This window comes from Moesziomyces antarcticus (genome assembly GCF_000747765.1).
Source record: "Moesziomyces antarcticus DNA, scaffold: scaffold_v10009, strain JCM 10317, whole genome shotgun sequence".
In the NCBI taxonomy this organism is placed as follows: Eukaryota; Fungi; Basidiomycota; class Ustilaginomycetes; order Ustilaginales; family Ustilaginaceae; genus Moesziomyces; species Moesziomyces antarcticus.
In genome coordinates, this window is record NW_014639001.1 from 524,607 (window position 1) to 545,002 (window position 20,396).

General features: G+C 60.0%; 10 protein-coding genes across 10 annotated transcripts; 5 read left to right on the top strand and 5 right to left on the bottom strand.

Moving 5' to 3' along the window:
- Window positions 1–104: 104 nt before the first annotated feature.
- On the top strand, window positions 105–1,732 carry PAN0_009c3854 (p-loop containing nucleoside triphosphate hydrolase protein; the record flags this gene model as incomplete). The annotated part of the gene is made up of 4 exons (XM_014800813.1): window positions 105–427; window positions 715–752; window positions 832–1,462; window positions 1,537–1,732. 4 exons carry the CDS (start codon window positions 105–107, stop codon window positions 1,730–1,732), a joined length of 1,188 nt encoding a protein of 395 aa, XP_014656299.1.
- A 184-nt stretch (window positions 1,733–1,916) lies between these two features.
- PAN0_009d3855 (septin) lies at window positions 1,917–3,093 on the bottom strand (the record flags this gene model as incomplete). The annotated part of the gene is made up of 2 exons (XM_014800814.1): window positions 1,917–2,724; window positions 2,822–3,093. The coding sequence occupies 2 exons, from the start codon at window positions 3,091–3,093 to the stop codon at window positions 1,917–1,919; spliced, it is 1,080 nt and encodes a 359-aa protein (XP_014656300.1).
- A 677-nt stretch (window positions 3,094–3,770) lies between these two features.
- Window positions 3,771–6,098, bottom strand: PAN0_009d3856 (metallo-hydrolase/oxidoreductase; the record flags this gene model as incomplete). Its single annotated transcript, XM_014800815.1, has 1 exon — window positions 3,771–6,098. The coding sequence occupies one exon, from the start codon at window positions 6,096–6,098 to the stop codon at window positions 3,771–3,773; it is 2,328 nt and encodes a 775-aa protein (XP_014656301.1).
- Window positions 6,099–6,488: 390 nt separating this feature from the next.
- Window positions 6,489–7,740, bottom strand: PAN0_009d3857 (kinetochore protein spc25 protein; the record flags this gene model as incomplete). Its single annotated transcript, XM_014800816.1, has 2 exons — window positions 6,489–7,453; window positions 7,671–7,740. 2 exons carry the CDS (start codon window positions 7,738–7,740, stop codon window positions 6,489–6,491), a joined length of 1,035 nt encoding a protein of 344 aa, XP_014656302.1.
- Window positions 7,741–8,083: 343 nt separating this feature from the next.
- On the top strand, window positions 8,084–9,784 carry PAN0_009c3858 (kinase-like protein; the record flags this gene model as incomplete). Its single annotated transcript, XM_014800817.1, has 1 exon — window positions 8,084–9,784. The coding sequence occupies one exon, from the start codon at window positions 8,084–8,086 to the stop codon at window positions 9,782–9,784; it is 1,701 nt and encodes a 566-aa protein (XP_014656303.1).
- Window positions 9,785–10,497: 713 nt separating this feature from the next.
- Window positions 10,498–13,044, top strand: PAN0_009c3859 (uncharacterized protein; the record flags this gene model as incomplete). Its single annotated transcript, XM_014800818.1, has 1 exon — window positions 10,498–13,044. The coding sequence occupies one exon, from the start codon at window positions 10,498–10,500 to the stop codon at window positions 13,042–13,044; it is 2,547 nt and encodes an 848-aa protein (XP_014656304.1).
- Window positions 13,045–13,243: 199 nt separating this feature from the next.
- On the bottom strand, window positions 13,244–13,897 carry PAN0_009d3860 (membrane-associated proteins in eicosanoid and glutathione metabolism protein; the record flags this gene model as incomplete). Its single annotated transcript, XM_014800819.1, has 3 exons — window positions 13,244–13,291; window positions 13,378–13,788; window positions 13,874–13,897. 3 exons carry the CDS (start codon window positions 13,895–13,897, stop codon window positions 13,244–13,246), a joined length of 483 nt encoding a protein of 160 aa, XP_014656305.1.
- Window positions 13,898–14,590: 693 nt separating this feature from the next.
- Window positions 14,591–17,249, top strand: PAN0_009c3861 (ferrochelatase; the record flags this gene model as incomplete). Its single annotated transcript, XM_014800820.1, has 6 exons — window positions 14,591–14,753; window positions 14,854–14,898; window positions 14,988–15,074; window positions 15,171–15,182; window positions 15,278–15,310; window positions 15,793–17,249. 6 exons carry the CDS (start codon window positions 14,591–14,593, stop codon window positions 17,247–17,249), a joined length of 1,797 nt encoding a protein of 598 aa, XP_014656306.1.
- A 132-nt stretch (window positions 17,250–17,381) lies between these two features.
- On the bottom strand, window positions 17,382–17,982 carry PAN0_009d3862 (UBC-like protein; the record flags this gene model as incomplete). Its single annotated transcript, XM_014800821.1, has 3 exons — window positions 17,382–17,597; window positions 17,666–17,861; window positions 17,948–17,982. The coding sequence occupies 3 exons, from the start codon at window positions 17,980–17,982 to the stop codon at window positions 17,382–17,384; spliced, it is 447 nt and encodes a 148-aa protein (XP_014656307.1).
- Window positions 17,983–18,609: 627 nt separating this feature from the next.
- On the top strand, window positions 18,610–20,370 carry PAN0_009c3863 (uncharacterized protein; the record flags this gene model as incomplete). The annotated part of the gene is made up of 1 exon (XM_014800822.1): window positions 18,610–20,370. The coding sequence occupies one exon, from the start codon at window positions 18,610–18,612 to the stop codon at window positions 20,368–20,370; it is 1,761 nt and encodes a 586-aa protein (XP_014656308.1).
- Between the last annotated feature and the right edge of the window lie 26 nt (window positions 20,371–20,396).

A 20,396-nucleotide genomic window follows, 5' to 3' on the forward strand; every position in this document is an offset into this window, starting at 1 on the left:
CAGCCTTGGAGGCTGCTCCTCGGTACTCATCCCGTGCTCAGTCTTCCCAGCACAGCGACGATGACAGCGGAAGCACTGCGACGTGTTCTTCGACTCCGACTCCAATGGACCGAGTCGCCTACAGCGGCGACAACACTTTCGCCACGAAGCGCGCTAGGAGTTCGTTCGAGGACCGCGGCAGCTCAGAGCCGGACGAACGCTACCCGGAGAGCTTCTACGAGGGACGACAGCCGCTTATGTCGGACGCGCAGTTCCGGCAAGCGGTCACGGAAGTGTACCGCGACTTCTTCGACAACTACACGGCGCACATGTACTCCAACGTGGCCGGCCCGGACGCCAGGGAATATGTTCTGTGTACGCTCAAGGACAGCCTCTGCGATTCCATGTGGCGACTCCTGAACTTCCGCGGCAAGGGGTTCACGAGCGTGTTCGGCGTCATCTCGGAGAAGCGACGAGGCACGCCACTTCCTTATCGTCGACCGCACTAGGCGCTTGGCCTCGTCGAAGGGGATATCGAGGATGATCGACCTGCATTCGCTCAGCTGATGCACGACGAAAATCGAATTGCTTGAACTCCTTGAGACTGGTGCTGAGGCTGAAAGACATATTGAGTTCCGACTTGCACGTTCTCAACACGGCAGCGATCTTCTCTGAATCGACCAGGCTCGTATCTGGCTCACAGCAACTCGCTCTCGATTTGACATGCCCTTGCAGTGCGGATCTGAAGAACGAAGACTACTCTTGCGGAAACCGTGGGCCGTTCCTCAGCAGGAGGGTTTAGGTGTCACTCGCGCAACTTGGGCGACGGTGGATTTTGTTCGAAATTGTTAGGTCTTTCGACATCCGCAATTTCGAGCTTCTCCACACGGAAGGTGCGGGTCCAAAACTTTTTGGGGCCGCACCCGCATATCCTCTCGCAGGAAGAAGATCGGTTGAGCTTGATCCGCTACCTCAACCTCTCACATCCGCACATCCTCTTCCGTTCTCCTCGACGACCGATCAGCACGTTGGACGGCATTATGGTACGAAGCTTTCCGAACATCGTCATCACGGGCACGCCCGGAACGGGCAAGTCGACGCACAGCTCTCTGCTCGCCTCCACCTACTCGCCCTCTGGCTCGTCATCGCATCCGCTACGCCAGATCGACGTCGGAGCGGTGGTCAAGGCCGAGGGCTTCTACACGGAATTTTTGGAAGAGTGGCAGAGCTACGAGGTGAACGAAGATCAACTTTTGGATCATCTTGAACCGCTTACCGGGACGATAGCGCCCGAGCCCACGGAATCGGAAGACTACGACGAGATGGAAACCAACCAGGCCAAGCAGCAGAGCGAAGAGGATGAAGAGAGAGGCGGGCTGGTGCTGGACTGGCATACGTGTGATGTGTGGCCCGAGAGATGGGTTGATCTCGTTGTGGTGCTGCGCTGCGACCATACGGTGCTCTGGGACCGACTCGAAAAGAGGTAAGTAAGCCATGCAAGCAGCTTCGAAGGATCGCCAGACTAACATACTCGCATCGGTCATGACACACGCACAGGGGCTATCCGCTCAACAAGATCCAGGAGAACAATCAGGCCGAAATCATGGGTGTGGTCGCCGACGATGCTCGCAACTCGTACCCGGCCGAAGCTGTCGTCGAGCTCACAAGCCAGGAGTCGGGCGATGTAGAGGAAAACGTAGACCGGATCATTGCATGGATCAATGCCTGGAGACAGGCGCGTGGGCTCGAGTGATCCATCCGAGCTCGCTCAACTGCTCTCTTTGCCCGCAATGCCACCCTTTTTAGACACGCTGATCCTTCTGTGCTTTGAACAGCTGCACACGACCGAGACACATGAACACATCAAAGCAGATGGGATTGGCGCACACTCGGACCTGTGAAAGTGACGCGAGGCGAGCGCGGGGCGTTGGACGAGGTTACTCGGCGATGTTCTGCGCCTGGAGACGCGACTCGAGGTTCCTGAGGCTCTCCTCCTTTGCGAGGAGTTCCTGGCGCTTTTCCTGGATCTCGCGCTGTACACGCAGCTCGATCTCCTTGAGCTTGTCCTCCTCGCGCTTGAGCTGCTCCTCCTTGAGCCTGACGGACTGGTTAGCAAGCTCCTCGCCGGGGATGGAGGTGTCGGCGTAGTCGGAGTGGACGGTTCTGGAGAGCTTCTCGGTTCGGTAGTTTTCGTAGAGGAAGTCGTGCGTGATCTCCTTGAGGTCGTTGAGATGTGTGATGAGCAGCGCGGATCGAAGACGGGCAAAGTCCGAGTGCTTGGGGTTGTCGACCTCGACGAGGCCCCATGGGTATTTGCGCGCGCGCACGGGCTCGCCGTTCACCAAGACGTCCTCCTCGGAGCCGACGATGGCAAAGGGCATGAGGCCGCGCAGCTCCGAGTTGTCTGCGATGGTCTCCTCGTCGTCCTCCTCGACGTCGTAGGGGAAGTTGTAGACGGGGATGCCGTAGTGCTCGATGTCCTCCATGATGCGCTTCTTGAAGTCTTGCCTCTCGGTGAGCGTCATGGAGTCTGCCTTGCCGATGACGGGGATGACGTTGACGCGCGGCGAGAGCCTGCGCATGAGCTCAATGTCGATCTCGCGCAACGAGTGACCGGTGGGCGTGATGAAGTAGAGGAGGGCGTGCACACGGTTGTCGCGGAAGCGCGGGTTACGCTTGATTCGCGACTCCTCGGCGAGAATGTCGTCGTACTGTCGCTCGAGGAAGCCGACGATTTCGGAGAAGCTGTGGGAAGGCAGGGAGCCAAAAGCGAGACGAAGCAGAAATGTCAGTGGTTGGGCTGAGGAGCAAGGTTGCGGCAGAAAGAGGCAAGCGCACTCACGCATATTCGTTGTCAATGTTGTCGCCGAAGCCCGGAGTGTCTACGATGGTGAGGCCGATGCGGGTGCCGTCCTCTTCGAGTTCGACGTTGACGGGCTTGATGCGGATGCCCTCCTCGATGTGGGCGGTTTCGGGGTTGTCGCTGACCTTGTGACCAATGGCCTCGGAGTCGCAGAGGGTGTTTACGAAGGTGGTCTTGCCCGTGCCGGACGCGCCGACGACCATGAGGCAGAAGGAGACACCCTTCTTGGCAGCGCGACGGCGCGAGGCCATGCTGGCGTTGATGACGGACGAAATGGTGGGCAAAGGTTGTGTACGCGCTAGGCGGTGTGTTGGTGGGGTCTCGCTCCAGGCGGTAGTTCAAAGAGCACTCGAGCGATGGAAAGAGGAGATTGGAGTCGTAAGTTGGCGCTGGAAGGGTCGTTGATGGATGATGGTGGAATGCGCGGGCGTCGGTGGTCGAAAGTGTTGAGCGAGTGCTTCTCAGCGGGCCTTGGCCAGGCATGTCTGAGTGTTGCGCACGAGCACCCTCTTTCGAGCGACCCCAGCAGCAGCAGCAGCAGCAGCTTGCCAGCGCTCGACCCGACTCGAACTCGACTCGACGCACTCACGCACGCACGTCCGCACGCATGCACCTCTGCCTTTCCCTACTTCGCTTGTGCGCCGATTTCAATTCGGACGCGCAGAGTCGACTTTCGCCTGCTACTCGTGCGGATGTGTGCATTTGAATCGACTTTTCAACCACGACTAGCGCCTTCGCGTTCTTCTTGCGAGCACACTCCGCTCGCGACGTGGCGAGGAGCGACGAGAGTCTAACATACTAACTCATTTGCCAGCCTCAGCCTCGAGCGTCAACCAACCTCACCCGCTCCCGCATCCACGTTCCGCACAGCAAGCTCATGGGATTGGCAGCTTCGAACGAGATTGCTGCATTGCGGGTGGACATGTGCTCATGCGGCTAGACTGCTCGCCTCGTCCGGCCGCAACTCGACGGTCCAGTACACCGGCTCGTCGGTCTCGACCTGCACCACACCCTGCTCGTCATGCACATGATTGGACGTGGATAAGAACCCGCCCAGAGTCGTCAAGTCACCCTGCAGATCCCACTCGAGCCCCTTTGTCGTCACTTTAGCGCCCGAATTGCCAACTCCCAAAGGCAGCACACCGCACGTCTTGCCCATCACCTCGCGCGCCATCCTAAGCGTATGCTTGCCTGTGGGTAGCAGCCAAGCCACACTTCCGTCCCCAATTGCAAACGTTCGCCGTCTCTTGCGCAGCCGGTTGCCGCGATCGTTGGGTTGAGAGGGATCAATGACGCTGCCCAGATCAGCAGCACCGGGTGCAAGCTGCCACAACACATGTAGCGTATGCACGCTCTGATCCAGCCGCCCCGCCAGCCCGCCGTAGATGATCAGCGTGTGTTCGTCGCCAGAGTCTTCGTGATCTTCAACTTCCTGGATCGTCTTCTGTAGGTCGGTGGCGTACTGCGACGGACGCTTGTGTACCGCTACGCCTTTCGATTCGAAGAATTGTTGCGTCGAGGGCAGGATCGAGTCCAAGTCGCCCAGGATCGCATGCGGTAGTGGCAAATCGGCGTCGAAGGCCGAAGATCCAAACGCGTCCAACAGTCGGTTGGCTGCACCGTCGGCACAGAGGCGTAGCGAGGCAGATGCCCACAGTCGTCGAAAGTGGCCCATCTGGCGCGCGTCGATGGGCGAGTTGAGCAACACCAGCGCGTACCTAGGCACCGGCGTGCTGGCAGACGAAAGCAGAAACGGAGACGGATCCCACACGTTTTCGGCGTCGACCACCTCGGGATGCTTGCGCTTCAGGCCGTTGCCAACCGCATCGCCCTGGGGCTGTTCCCACGGTCTGGCGAATACGTGACCGGGCTCTTGCTGGGAAGCACCCATCTCGTCGCGCGGAGGGACTTCAAAGTGAAAGCCGTCAAACGCGGAAAACACCTCGAGCTGCTGCGCACCGGTCTTGATGCTCTGCTGCCACGCCTGGAAAGCCTGCAGCTCGAACTGCTTCATGATGCGTGCGCGGCGTTCCGGGTCGCCCAGCTGCTTGCCGTCCTCCTCCACAGGCTGCGCCGCTGATTCGGCACTGGTGCCAGCAGTGTCGAGAAGATAGTGCGGCGGGCTGGGGAACTTTGTGGAGAAATGGTTGAGGACGAGGCGTCGCGCATTGACGAGCGCAGCGAATTGGCCGGCGACCTGGGGCACAGAGTGGCCGCGCAGCTTTGCCTTGGCCGCAATGTCATCGAGAGAATCGGGCTTGCCGTTCCGGTTGAGGTGGGCAGGCAGCGCGATGTTGGTGCTCTCGTGCACGAGCACGTCGGAGCCATGTGCAAGCGCGGGTAGTCCGCAGCCTGCGTGTAGCTGGTCGGGGGTGAATCCACCTGTGCCATCGCTGGTGTCGCCCATGACGGTGACTTTTCGGCCCGGAAACGTAAGTGGAGGAGGATCGAGCACGGTGCCGTCGGGGAGGTGGACGGATCGTCGCTGCGTTGTGAGGGTGGAGAGGAGCGAGAGTGGATGGCGAATGCCGCGCTGTTCGTGCAGAGCGGGGCCGTTGCGTTTGAGGGCTTCGGCGATGCTTGGGTCGAGAGGCCCTGCTCTGGCGTCTTCTTCGAACACGTAGGCGAGCGTGGGGCAGCGGTGCGAGATGGGCGCGGCGCTGATCCGAACGCCCGGAGACTGGGGTGAGGGCTTGATGGAGAGGAAGTTGGGCCAGCTTGATGATCTCGCATCCATGTGCAGGTCGCGGCCTCCGCTCGCCTCGCCTTCGTGCTGCGGCATGTCGGGGATGCTGCGCTCGGGCTGGTTGTGCAACGCAAATGCCGCGCCTTGGGCGAGCTCGCTCGACGATGGCCAGACGAATTCGTGCACGACGTACTTGCCGCTGAGCTGCGCATAGCAGAGCGATAATGTCGTGCGTACCAACGCACGCAGGCCTGGCGGACCATAAATCTCGACGCGTGGCGAAGCATCCGGAGCAACAGGCACGCCAGTTGGACCCATGATGGACATGAGCATGGGCACGAGGCCGAGCACATGGTCGGCGTGCAAATGGGTGATGAGGATGGTCTTGAGGTTGGCCAAGCGCTCTTCGCCGCCGATGTAGCGCGAGCGGAGCTGACGCTGGGTGCCATCGCCGCAGTCGACCATGAGGGTGTGGTTGTCGAGCTTGAAGAGGAGCGACGAGTAGTTGCGCGTCGAGTTGGGCATGGACGATGTGCCCAAGAACTTGAGCGACATGCGTGGAGCGACCATGGTGCCTAGTGCCCGACGTCGCAAGCAAGGCCTAGTGCTTCAGTGGGGGAATGTGCGAGGGTATCGTGCGGTGACGAAGATGTGTTGCAGAGCGTGGAAGGCAGGTTTCAAATGTCAGTCCGAGCTGTGCAGAAGGCAGGGTCCTCCTTTCTCAAAAATCCCTCGCTGTGGAAAAATCGGACTGGAAATCGTGGCTAAAAAAAGGGAGGAGGCTTGGGAGCTCGCATTTTGAGAGTTGAGCATGGAGGCATTACGGGTGCGAGAGGCGCGCCCGAGGTATTGTCACATTCGGCAAGACGGTAAAAGGGTAACGGTACAAATACAGGCGGCGTGGTATCGAGTCGAAGCGGCATGGCTGCGGGAAGAGAAGCATGGGCGGAGAGGGAAGGGTCAACGGCCTCCGCCTCGTGCCTTGTCGCGTGCTTCGAGACGCTGCTTTTCGACCTGGGCCCGCAGCGCCGCGCGCATCTTCTTGACAAAGGTGTAGAACTTGCGCGTCGAGTTGAGTTCGTGCAGCAGCGATTCTTGCAAGGTCGAATCGAGGCGGGGCTGCACCGAGGTGAGTTTGTACTTTGTGCTGCTGACGTCGATGGTAAAGTGGCACTGCTGCGACCAGTCGTCTGCGTTCATGAGGTTGAAGGTGAACTTGAGCTGGTCGCCCACCTTTGTCGGAACGACGGAGCATCCCGTCTTGGACTCGAGGAGACGCAGCTCGGGCGCATTCTTGTCGCTCTGCTCCTTGAGTTTCTCGCGTTGCGACTCTTTGGCGAGCTTCTTCTTTTCGAGGTTCTGCTTGAGTTCTGCGATCTCGGCGTGGAGCTCGTTGCATCGCTGCGTGACGGATGCCTTTTGGGACTGGAGCGTCTGCTGCCTCGATCGAAGGTCTGCGTCCTGGTCTCGTTCGCGCGCGATGGTATCCCACAGCTCGCCCTGGGACGTCTTGGCGTCTTCGATCTCGCGCTCGAGCGTGCGCAGCTGGTTGCGATGCTCCATGCGGTTTGCGTCGAATTCGGCCTTGTCGTCGTTGATGTTGGAGATGGCATTCTCGGTGTAGGCGCGGAAGCGTGTGGAGAAGGTCTTGACCGCCGACACGATGCTGGCAAAGTCGAAGACGGCGTTGTTGTCCAGGTCGGCGTACACCTTGCGCATCTCGGCGTTGGACGGTGCGACCGAGCCGAATGGCCTGCGTGGCGTGGCGAGAACGGATGGACGTGGGGCTGCGGCCATCTTTGCGTCGTTGAGGAGTGTGGAGATGGTGGAGGATGGCGTCCAAGTTGCCGATTGCATGCGCACCCAAAAAGTGTTGATTCCAAACGCGTCTCGCGCGCCTTTGCTGTGACCGAGTGGGGCGCTGCCTGCGAAAATCCAAGACGTCGCCTCGGCACGTGACCGCGTCGCTCCAGCCTCCGAAAAGTAACACACAGCCGCCGACCTCGACCCCGGCTCTCCCGCACCTCTGACCGTGTGATTTGGCCTCGGAGAGCGCCCGCTGGGCGGCTGTATGGTCACTCGGACTCGTTCCGCCAGCCACCTCAGCAAATCATCACATGCGGACAAATGCCCAAAACTCACTGTCCCGCGGCTGTGCGGCGTCCGACTGAACCGAGTGGGTCCGAGTGGGAGCAGCTGGTTTCGCCCTCATGTGTTGTCCAGAGCGTGTGTAGAGCGAACGGCGCTTAAATCAACATCTCGTCCGTAAGTCGGCACTCCACTTTGCGCTTTGCGCAGAGTTGGTGTGTTGGTTTTGCGACATGTAATTTTGCGGGCATGGCTTGCCTCCTGCCTCGGCATGCATCGTTGATCATTGAGCCGACGTGCTTGCATACTCTCGTCGACCGTCCCCACTCGCCACACCGCCGCTTCGAACGCTCGCTCCCCGTCTGGCTTTGACCCTCATTGACCCTCTCTCTCTCTCTCTCTATCCATCACCATCACCATCATTCGCGCTCTGCCACTGCCATCCCGCAATCCTACGTCAGCCAGCCATGGCGCCCGCACAAACCGCCGTCGTCGCGACCACCTCGGTGCCTTCGCCCCTCGCCACCTCCAAGAAGGAAAACACCTCCTCCCAGCCATCACTCATCAACGACCACATCAAACCGCCAAAACACACCGAACTCTCGCGCATCAACGAGAACAACTCCGACTCCCAGCCCGACCCCAAGGGCAGCTGGAGGAGCTGGAGGCGAGGCGACGGCCTCCAGCCATGGGAGACCGAGATCGTACGCTCCACCGAGGTACAGCGCAAGGCAAACGTAGCGCAGCTCTACTTTCTCAACTACTACTTTGACAACCTCCGCTACCTCGCCGACCGCAAGGCTCGCCTGACGCGCTTCCACGATTCCACACGCGCCCGCGGCCTGCTGCCCGACCACGACGATGCAGAAGCATCGCCCGAATTCATCAAGGAGCGCTCCTCCTACTTTGGTCGCGAGCGCGTCCTCCTGCGCAAGAGGCGAACCAAGCTGCGCGTCAACCAGTTCCACATCATCACCCAGGTCGGCGCAGGTGGCTACGGCGAGGTGTTTTTGGCTCGCAAGCGCGACACCGGCGAGATCTGCGCGCTCAAGCGTCTAAAGAAGCGCATCCTCGTAAAGATGGACGAGGTGCGCCACGTGCTCACCGAACGCGACATCCTCACCGCCACAAAGACCCCTTGGCTCGTCCGTCTGCTCTACGCCTTCCAGGACCCAGACCACGTCTTCCTCGCCATGGAGTACGTGCCCGGCGGCGACTTCCGCACGCTCCTCTGCAACAACGGCGCGCTCAAGGAGGAGTACGCTCGCTTCTACATGGCAGAGATGATCGTCTCGGTCAACGAACTCCACCGCCTCGGCTACATCCACCGCGACCTCAAGCCCGAAAACTTCCTCGTCGACTCCACCGGACACGTCAAGCTCACCGACTTTGGCCTCGCCTCGGGCGCGCTCCACCCGGGCAAGATCGAGTCGATGAAGGCCAAGCTCGACGCGGTCAAGGACTCCGACTTTGTCTACCGCACGCCCGCCGAGCGCGGCTCCATGTACAAAAAGATGATCCAGCACACCCAGCACCGCGCCAACTCGATCGTGGGCAGCCCGGACTACATTGCGCCCGAGATGCTCCGCGGACGCCAGTACAGCTTTGGCGTCGACTACTGGAGCCTCGGCTGCATCCTCTACGAGTTCCTCTGCGGCTTCCCGCCCTTCAGCGGCAGCAATCCGGACGAGACCTTCGCCAACCTCAAAAACTGGCAAAAGGTGCTCCAGCGTCCCGTCTACGACACGCCCGAAAACATGCAGTTCAACCTCAGCGACGTCGCCTGGGACGCCATCACCAAGCTCGTCGACACGCCCGAGCGCCGCTACAGCAGCCTCGAGCCCGTCCAGGCCCATCCTTTCTTCCGCAGCCTCGACCTCGGCCGTCTGCGCGAACTCAAGGCTCCCTTCATCCCCGAACTCGAGAACGAGGAAGACACCGGCTACTTTGACAACTTCGAAGATCCCGCCGACATGGCCCGTTACAAGGACGTCCACGAGAAGCAGAAGAACGTCGAAGCCGTGCGCGAAACCGGCTCGGGCGCCGGTGGACGCGGCATGTGGGCCGGCTTCACGTTTGGAAAGAACGGCGTCGGTGCCAACGGTCAGCCGCTCTACGCCTCGTCCACAGTCAAGGACGCCACCGACGCATTCGCCACCATGTTCTAGACTGCCTTCTTCTTCTCACGACCTCTCATGCCCTTACGCACTCTTAACGCTGCCTCTCAGTTCTTGCTATACCCATCCAGCGGAAAATGCCTCTGCGCGCTGTGTGCCTCGCACCAGCACAGACTCATTCCACATTCGTCTCTTGCTATGCTCCAATGTGATCCTTTTCATTCACCACGTTGCCGAATCGAGTGCGCTGAAGCTTGAACGCTTCCTAGGAACCATGACAAGCGCGCGTCGATCCGACAAGGTTTGGGAGGGCGGGCGGAGTTGGGCCTCCACAAAAAGACTGAGGCTTGAAGGCCAGCCAAATTCACGCTCGCCTTGGACCCTGAGCCCGACCGACCCTCTCTGTTGGGTGAAGAAGCGGCGGCGCGTCTCGGAGCTTCGCGTTGCATCCAGCCTTCCTTCCTTCACCCTCCCTCTCATCCTTCGTCACTCTGCGATCGTCACACGAGCACCGCCTCAGCGCATCCCCCTCTTTCCGCCCCGACATCAATCTATAGCCTGCACAGGCACATCACATCGACCACACCACAACCGCAGTCTACACACACTCTCTCTCTCTCTCTCTCTCCGCCATTCACGCAAGCCTGCGCCCTCTCGATTCGCACTGGCCACCTCGTATATCCGCCAGAATCCACGCATCCACACATGTTGGCTCTCACAGGCACTCTTCTGCTATAGTGCCCTGCTGAGCCAACAAAGGCGCCATGCCTTTGCGGCAATACGCCAAACCCCAGACTCCTAGACGCTCGCCCAAGCAACAAGACATTGACGCCTCCCAGACTCCTAGACGCTCGCCCAAGCAACAAGACATTGACGCCTCCCATCGATCCAATCATGCGGATCGTCGCTCTGCCACCCATCGCGCTTCGGCGCATTCACAAACCAGCGCACGTGCAAAGCTCGGCGATCTCGTCGCCTCGTCCACCCACGAGCACATGCTCAAGGCCGCTCGCCGCGTCATTGATCTGGTAGACACCAGCGATTCCGACGCCGAGCCCAAGCCCGCCGTCACGACACCGCCGCTGCCCATCGCCGCTGCCCAGTATGACGACGGTATTGTCACGCCAGAGCTACCCCCAGCACGGCCACATTCATCTCCAACCACCTTGCAGCTATCGTCAGCGCGACTCTCTTCAATCGAGCTCGTCGCAGAGATCAAGACCGAGGACGATTACGACAACGTGAGCGTCCTGAGCCTTCCAGAATCGCCTGCACAGGAACCACCAGATCCTCTGGCCAACCAGCGCCCGCTCTTTGATCCAGAAGAGCTCCGCGTCCAGTACGACGAGCTCACAGCGCTGCTCGAGACAGAGCAACACTCGGGCACAGAAGACGACGACGAGGACTACGAACTGCGTCGTCAACGCAAGCTTCGCGCCAACGAGGCTCTTCTCGCTCAACTCGGCCTGTCAGCAGGCGTCAGCGCGAGCAAGATCGAAGACGTATCCATCGATGACACCCAGCATTCCGATGCGCACGACGGCAGCAACAACGATATGAAGGCGGATGAACCCCCTTCTCGCAAACGTGGTCGTCCCAAAATGCGCGCGCGCACAGAAGATCGGCCCGACGACCATCAGCTTGAGGCTGCTCCCAGCAAAAGAAAGAAATATGACCGCAAGGTCAAGTTCGCCGATGACGGAACCACCAAATCAGCGCCTCTTGCGGGCGAATCTTTTGTGCTTGCCTACATCGACACGCCCCCGCTCAGAGACCGAGCTCGAACCGAGTTCGTCTTCATCAGAGACGTACCCGACATCCGCCCGGAAGACCTCGACCGCTGGAGCGAAGCGGACGAAGACGAGCAAGCAGGCGAGGACGAGCATGTGCAGCTCGTGTCCGATCCACTGGGCGGCGCCGCGCACGGCGACGCTTCAGGTTTGGGCAGGAAGAAACGGGCGCCGCAGCCGGACGTCCTGCCCGACGGCACCGAGCTGTCGACGTGCCATCAGTGCCGGCGCAAGACGGCGGACGCCAAGATGCGATGTCATCGCATGCGCAACGGCGCGCAGTGCCCGCTCAACTTCTGTCGCCGATGTCTCACTGTGCGCTACAACCACGAATTCGACCCAGCCGACACGTCTTTCCGCTGTCCCAAGTGCCAGGGCTACTGCAACTGCTCGATCTGCTTGCGTCGTTCCGGCTTTGGCAGTCTTCTGGACAAAGGCAAAGACACGGTGCTCGCTTTTAGCAAGGAACTCAGGAAGCTCGCCAGCGAGACGGACCTCGAAAGCGTCCAGGGACGCATCGGGGCTCTTCTCGCCGAGGAACGTGCGGCTCTGGTGACCCCCGTGTCTGCGCGCAAGAAAAAGGTCAAGAAAGAGGCTTCGGATGTCGACCCGCTTGCGACCAAGTCGCCCAGACCGCGTGGTCGGCCGAGGAAGAGCCGTACCCTCGATCCCGAGGAGAACAAGGTCTTGCTCGAGCTGTCTAGCGAGGTGGAACCGGGCGAATTGTTGAGCCCGCTCGAGATCCACGCCTTAGGCGTGCTGGCGTTGGCTCGCCATGTACTCAAGCTTGTCGCGGCGCAACGAGCCGCGCGGCCGCGCTCGAGGCTGGTGGTGAAGCTGACCCGGACGAAACCAAAGGTTGCGGAGCCACTGGAAGCGCAGCCGCAGCTGGCGAAGCCGAAGCGGGTGTCCAACTCCCACGACATTGAGAAGGACGTGTGGGTGCGCAGCGAAGCCGACTTCAGCCACTCGGAGTCCGAAGACGAGCTGGGCGACGACGAGGAGGAAAAGGGAGCGACCGAGCCCGCGTTCGAAGAGGGCCGCATCCAAGCCTTTGCGTCGTCGCTCGTGGAAAAGCCAATGACAAGTTCGGTGGCGAGCAGCCAGAGCTCACTCACAAGTCTGGAGGGTCTGCGCAGTGCTTCGTCGGTGGCGTCGTCGCAGTCGGACGACGAGGGAATATCGTCGTCCCAGTCGGATGCGGGCACAGCGACTAGGTTCACGGCATTCTCGCAGACGGTGTCAGAGACGGAGCCGTCGGAGCCGCACGATATGCAGCAGTTCGCGCTGGCGGTGCTGGACGATACGCGGTCGCCGGACAAGACGCTGCAGGAAGAAGCGGTGCCATCACTCATCGTAAACGAGGCGCTGGGCGAGCTGGACGACTTGCTCGAGCCCGAGCCGTCGCTGGCATCGGCGCCACTTCTAGCCGACCCGGTCTTTGACGTGACACCGATCTTGCTCGCTCCGAGCACTGGATGTTACGACCCGCCGGAGATGCATGCCATGGACCAAGCATGACAGGCGTCCAAGCTGTGCACGTGTTGCACGTACGGACGCTACGTCCGTTGTACACTAGCCAAGTTCATATCAGCGGGGCAAATTTATTTTTGACTTGATTGGATTTCTCTTTTGCTCGGGTGACAAGGAAGAGATGGGCAGCTGAAGCAATTTGGCGGTGGTGCAGGGCGCGCGCGCGTGTGCAGTGCAGTGCGGATGCTTACTTGAAGCCGAGGAACGACTTGAGGGGTTCCCAGCCGAGGTTGAGCTGTGATGATGCGACGAAACAGAAACGAGATGTGAGTTTGAAGTGGCTACGGGATGGCGGGATTTCGCGTGGAATGGCGGACTTACGTTGTAGACACCGGCGCCGATGGTGACAGCGAGAGTAACGATAGTGCCGATGGGGCGACCGATGGCAGCCGAGTTCTCAGCCTGGATGCCGATGTTGGCGTGAGCTACGCGGGCGGCAAAGAGGGTGGTGTAGGCGGCGTGAACGAGCGAGGTGGGGGCGCCGTTGAGCTCGGCGAGGAAGATGAGGAAGAAGGCAAAGGGAGCGGACTCGGAGAAGTTGGCGTGGGCACGAACGGCGCGCTGGAGCTTGGCGACATCGGCGGGGTGGTTGGTCTTCTTCGGGCCGGGGCCGTAGACCTTGTCCGAGTCGGTGGATCCGAGGTAGATGTTGGTGTTGAGTCGGTTGACGACGACGTTGGCCGAGAGGTACGAGTAGTAGCCGGCGAAGAGCGCAGAGTGCGCGAGCGAGGCCTGACCATCCAAAACGACAAGGGAAACAGAGGATGCTGATGGTTAGCGCGGATGGATAGCTTGGCTGGGAGGGATTCGGACTTACGGGGCTCAAGACGAAGAGAGGCATGGTTGCGATTTGTGCAGAGAGGGCAAAGGGGGGGGGATTACGAAGATTCCAGGGGTGGGAGACGGATGGTGGTGTAGGGAAAGATGGTGTGAAGCGACAACGAGGCTGATTCAACAGCATTCCTGCGACGTTTCTCGGCGAGAGCATCGCGCGAATCGACGGGGCTCAAGCTCGGCTCAGGACAGACAGAGAGGGCTATGATGCCATCCGCTGCTGTCTGCGCTCCAAAATGGCAGCAAGAGAGAGTGGAGGTGGAAAAATGCACGTGCCAGCTTGGTTCGACCCGCACGATAGATCGGGCTAGTCGAATCGCCAGAGCGCTAGGCTGGCAAATCTGAATTTCCAGCGATTTCAGGAGGCGGCCGTGTAGAAGCACTGTGAACGCGGCTGCAACGACACAGCAGCGACACGGCTTGGCGTTGCCGGCGTGCGAGAGCAGCCGACTGCATGACACTTCGGCAGAGGCAGCAGGCAGCAGGCAGCAGGCAGCAGGCAGCAGTCGGTTCACACATGCAAAGGCTGTGCGTGGCGCGGCGCGGCGCTGTGCTTTAACTCAACTCAACTCAACCCACGCGCACGACCTCTGCAATTGTCACACCGCCGAATGGCGCTCAACGTCGTCGCCTGCTCTCTTCCACCATCCCCCGATCTCATCCTGGCCTACAGTCACAAACACACACACACGCACGCACAATGTCTGCCCAGAACGACAGCCGCTACGACCCCTACATCCCTTCGGGCAATGCCAGCTCCGACCCCTCGGGCGGCGGCGCCAACTTCTCCAACTCCAAGACGGCGCGCATCCACTCGGAGATCGACAACACCATCTCGATCATGCGCGACAACATCAACAAGGGTGAGTCCCTTTCCTCCAACAGACCGAGACTACGATGCCATCGCGGCGCATCTTGCTGACGACCGATTCTTCCTGCATCCCAACCCGCACGCACGCACAGTCAACGAACGTGGCGAGAACCTCAACAGCCTCCAGGACAAGACCGGTACGTCTCTGACGAGCCTGAGCCTGAGCCGCACGCAACTCACGACTGCTGACCTCTTGACCTCCCATCCACTCTCCCACCCGATTCAGATAACCTCGCCGTCTCGGCACAGGGCTTCCGACGAGGCGCCAACCGCGTCCGCAAGCAGATGTGGTGGAAAGACATGAAGATGCGAAGTGAGTCTTCATTCGTGCACGCACAAGTGCAACACTTGCTCACCATTGCCGTCCTGTCCTGTTTCCTGTCAATGTTCTTGCTTTCGCGCCTCGCAGTCATCATTGGTAGTAAGTACCGACGGCTCGAAGGCGGCCAACTCGCCCTGGACGCACGCAGCTTGCTAACTGCCCTTCCTCCAACCCGTCCTCCATCATTACAACAGTCGGCATCGTCATCCTTCTCTGCGTCATCATCAGTAAGATCCATTTCACAGCCGTGTCCATGCTATGCGGATCCCGTTTGCTGACCCGATTCTTGTCTTTGTCCACGCGCGCAGTCCCCATCGTTGTCAAGCACTAAAGCGACCCTGAAGCCTTACGACCTACTTCGAACGACCCCACGTTGCTATGTATGCCTCGCACCCCTGTACCATACCCCCAACCCTCCTAGGCCAGCGTCTGCAAGCAAGCCTAAGATCTTATGACTGCATATCCGCCCATGGTCTGTACTCCTGCTTGGAGGCAGGCAAGTGTGATTTGCTGCGACTTGCCGACCGATGGATGCCCGACGAACCCTTGATTCGGAGAACTCGTACTATGAACATTGCCATTGACTTGCACACAGCCTTGTGGGTCTTGCGGCAAGGACTGCTGCTTTGGTGGGCCGAGGCGGCGCGCATGTCCGAATCCCGAGTTTGGTGCACTTTCATTTCACGTTGGCGCATCCGCTGAGCTGCAGCGGATTACGCGATCTGGAAGCTCTCGAAGCCGAAAATCCGACCCACCGTTTCCGATCCAGGCGGCGCATCGTTCCAAGCAGCTCCCAATCAACACCTGACATCCCGCCACGACGTATCGACCCTCGCTCGACCTTCGCCCAACACCATTCCCCGCTTCATCCGTGGCAGCATGCTTTCGAGCGCATCAAGGACAGGTATGCTCGCATCCGCCGGCCGTGCGGGTCTCGTCGACGCCTCCACCTCCTTCAAGCTCGCACGACCCGCCTCTCTGCGCCGAAGCCTGGCTAGCCATGCGACCAACGCAGCAAAGCCTCCCACGGGCATCCTGCTCATGAACATGGGTGGTCCCTCCACCTCCACCACCGAGGAGGTCGGCGACTTTCTCTCGCGCCTCTTTCACGACCGCGAGCTCATCCAGCTCCCCTTCCAATCGCGCCTCGCCCCACTCATCGCACGCAGGAGGACGCCCAAGATCGTCGACCAGTACAACAAGATCGGCGGAGGCTCGCCCATCCTGCGCTGGACCAGGACGCAGGGAAAGGCCATGACAGAGCTGCTCGACGAACTCCACCCAGAGACCGCGCCTCATAAGGTCTATGTCGCCTTCCGCTACGCACGCCCGCTCACCGAAGAGGCGCTCGACGAGATGGCAGAGGATGGCGTCACCCGCGCCGTCGGCTTCACACAGTACCCGCAGTACAGCTGCAGCACCACCGGCAGCAACCTCAACGAGCTCTACCGCGAGATCCAGAGGCGCAAAGAGCGCGGTGCTCCCGAAGGCGACATCTCGTGGTCGCTCATCGACCGATGGCCCACACACCCTCTGCTCGTCGAGGCATTCACCAACCGCATCCAGGCCGTGCTCGACACGTATCCAGAGGACAAGCGCCACAAGGTGCCCATCATGTTCAGCGCGCATTCGCTGCCCATGCAGATCGTTTCGGGCCGCGGTGACCCCTATCCGGCCGAGGTGGCGGCGACCGTGGCTGCCGTCATGACGCGGCTCAAGTGGAGCAACCCTTACCGAGTCACATGGCAGTCGCAGGTGGGTCCCGCCGCTTGGCTCGGCCCGCAGACCAGCGACACCATCAAGGGCTGGGCCAAGCAGGGCCACAAGGACGCCATCGTCGTGCCCATCGCCTTCACCAGCGACCACATCGAGACGCTCTACGAGATCGACATTGAGCTGCAGGAGGAAGCCGAGGAGCACGGTATCACGCTCAAGCGCGCAGAGTCGCTCAACGACGAACCCACCTTCATCCGCGCCATGGCCGAGATCTGCGCATCGCACCTCTCCAACCTCGAGGGCACGCCCAACAGGAACAACGACAGGCGCGGCGAAAACGTCTGGACCCAGGGCTACACCAGCAAGCAGATGCTGCTCAGGTGTCCCGGCTGCGTCAACGCCGTCTGCGGCGAACAAAAGGCTTTCTTCGGTCGCACCCCCCAGCCCTAGTCGTGCGTCCCACTGGTCCAAATGATCCGGTCGGCCTGCAAAGCCAATCACAACAATGCAAAGTTCACATCCAGATCATGATCGACGTGGCGGCCCTACCCTGCGTCCATTACTATGCGCCCGATTTCGCGACTACACTGTGTCGTCGTCGTAGACGAATCGGCTATCCTTGGGCGAGAGCGGTGCACGCTTGACGTATGCGTCGTTGTCTGGCGGAGTCTGGAGTTGTTTGCAGCTTGCGAGCATGCTTTGCAGCGTGAGCAGCACCGAGCTGACGTTGAGTACCGGCGACCATTCGCTGCCCAAGATCGAGGCGCAGATATGGCCGTTGCTGTACACGTGTGGATGCTGTTTCGGACAAGATGAGAGAATCAGCACATGTGATCGCTCTGATCGTTACAATATGAGCTACTCACCACGGGCGCCTTGTATCCGTCTGTGACCATGAACACCACCTCGGGGCTTTCCATGGGGTACGTATCTGAGAAGCGGAATCGGAGCGCAAACCTGTCGCCCTGATACAGGCTGTTGCCAAGCACCTCTATCGAGAACTGCCACTCCTGAAAGTCGTCCGCCTTGATGATCGAAAAGCCCTCGGGAAGGCCCTTGAGCCTGAGATCGGACCTTTTGCGAGTTCGAACCAAAAGGTGTCAGCCGCTCTTCTCACTTTGTCATGGGGATCGGAGCTTGCAACCTACAGCTCTTTGGACAGTCGCTTCGTGGCGATCCTCATGTCGAATGTGATTCCAAATGACGCAGAGAGGTAGGCCTTTCCTTTCCTCTCGAATGCTTTTGGGGACAGAGGCAAGTGGTAGTGGTGAGGCAAGTCGGGGGATGCCCTAAATGAGGTCGTTGATCGTGTGGGGATGGCTCATGCGGGGCCGGCGCTGCAGCGCAACAGTCACTCCAATCTGAAAGCTGAGTCGCAAATGTTGCTGCGTGGAGGCGAGCAGCAGCTGCAGCTGCCGACTTCATGAAAATCGGGCGAATCGGACGTCGGATTCGCTCCGATTCCGCAGCTTTCGCGTTGTCGGGCTCGAGAGCTCCACTTTGCAACCAGGCGAGGGCGACAAAGTCACAGAGTGTTGAACTTTTGAGCCACAGAGTGTCCGCGTATGACCACCCGGGCCGCACTCTCATCTTCCATCCCCTCTCGACGCTCACATCACCTCCAACGCATCCACCATCGCTCACACATCCTTCAGCGCATCTTCTCTGCAGCAGGCTTGGGTGTCATCCACAGCGAGCGATCCAGCCTCACGGCTCGTATCAGCATCGAGCCTAGCGCCGCCAAACTTGCCCGGTCACGAGACGATCGTCACAAGCCTGGAGCACGCCTCACGTGCACTTGCCAAGCGCCATGCCGGAGCCATCCGAGAACCACTTGGGGCTTCCCGACATAGCCGCCTACCGCGATGGCCAGCTTCGACTCGACGACCACCTGCAGCAATTGCGATTGCCGTCGAATTTCGGCAACATCGCCGTCTCGTTGAATAGATTCCTCGACGACGAGGACCGCCTGGCATCAGATCCCGGCGCAAGCTCGCGCAGGAAACCCGACTCCTCCACCACAGAGTCGCAAAAGAAGAAGAGGGAGGAGGACGAAGCAAAGCTCGCCAAGATCTATGAATCCTTCGAGTTCGACACGCTGTGGTCCAAGCTCAGCAGCGTGCTTTCCCGGATGAAGAACGATCCCGGTGCCGCCCAGATCCTGCTGCCTCTCATCGAGAGCATGATGGTCGTCTCCCAGCACGTCGCCAATCCGGACCCAGATAGCCCCGGCGCATCCACCGAGCCAAGGCCGCCCCGCAGCCGCTCCTCGACCGAAGGCGGCTCAAAGTCGCCCCGAGATGCGATGGAGGATCACTTCTTCGCATTCACCGAGAAGCACCGCAAGATCCTCAACATCATGGTGCGACAGAATCCATCGCTCATGTCCGGTTCCTTTGCGCTGCTCGTGCGCAATCCAAAGGTGCTCGACTTTGACAACAAGAAAAACTACTTTACACAGCAGCTCCACAAGGGACGACGCGATCACTATACACCTCTCTCGCTCTCCGTACGCAGAAACTCCGTCTTCGAGGATAGCTTCCGCTACTTCTCGCGCAAGAACGGCCCCGAAGTCAAGCACGGTAAGCTCAACGTGCGCTTCAACAACGAAGAAGGCATCGACGCAGGCGGCGTCACCAGAGAGTGGTTCCAGGTCCTGGCACGAGCCATGTTCAACCCGGACTATGCGCTCTTCCAACCGTGCGCAGCCGACCGCACCACGTACCAACCCAATCGCATGTCCTACGTCAATCCCGACCATCTCTCCTTCTTCAAGTTTGTCGGCCGCATCATCGGCAAGGCCATCTACGACGGCAGGTTGCTCGACGCCTACTTCACCCGCAGCTTCTACAAGCACATCCTCGCCAAGCCCGTCGACTACCGCGACCTCGAGTCCATCGATCCAGAGTACTTCAAGAGTCTCGAGTGGATGCTCAACAACGACATCACCGACATTCTCGACCTCACCTTCAGCGTCGACGATGAAGAGTTTGGCGAGACCAAGATCATCGAACTCAAGCTCAACGGAGCCAACATCACGGTCACAGAGTCAAATAAGCAGGAATACGTCCGTCTCGTCACCGAGCAGAGGCTCACAAAGTCGATCCAATCGCAGATCGACGCCTTCCTCACCGGCTTCAACGAGATCATCCCCGCCGACCTCATCCGCATCTTTTCCGAACAGGAGCTCGAGCTGCTCATCTCCGGCCTGCCCGACATCGACGTCGACGCCTGGAAGAACAACACCGAGCTGCACGGATACGGCTCCGGCGACGCCGTCATCCAGTGGTGGTGGCGCGCCGTACGCTCCTTCGATCAGACCGAAAAGGCCAAACTTTTGCAATTCATCACCGGTACCAGCAAGGTCCCTCTCGAAGGCTTTGCACATTTGCAGGGTGTCCAGGGCACGCAGCGCTTCAACATTCACAAGGCATACGGCGCCGATAGACTGCCAGCGGCGCATACGTGCTTCAACCAGCTCGACCTGCCACAGTATGACTCGTACGAAAAGCTTCGCTCGTCCCTCTTGACCGCAATGAACGAGGGTGGCGAGGGCTTTGGCTTCGCCTAGGCTGGAGGCCGAGAGCGTCGTATTCG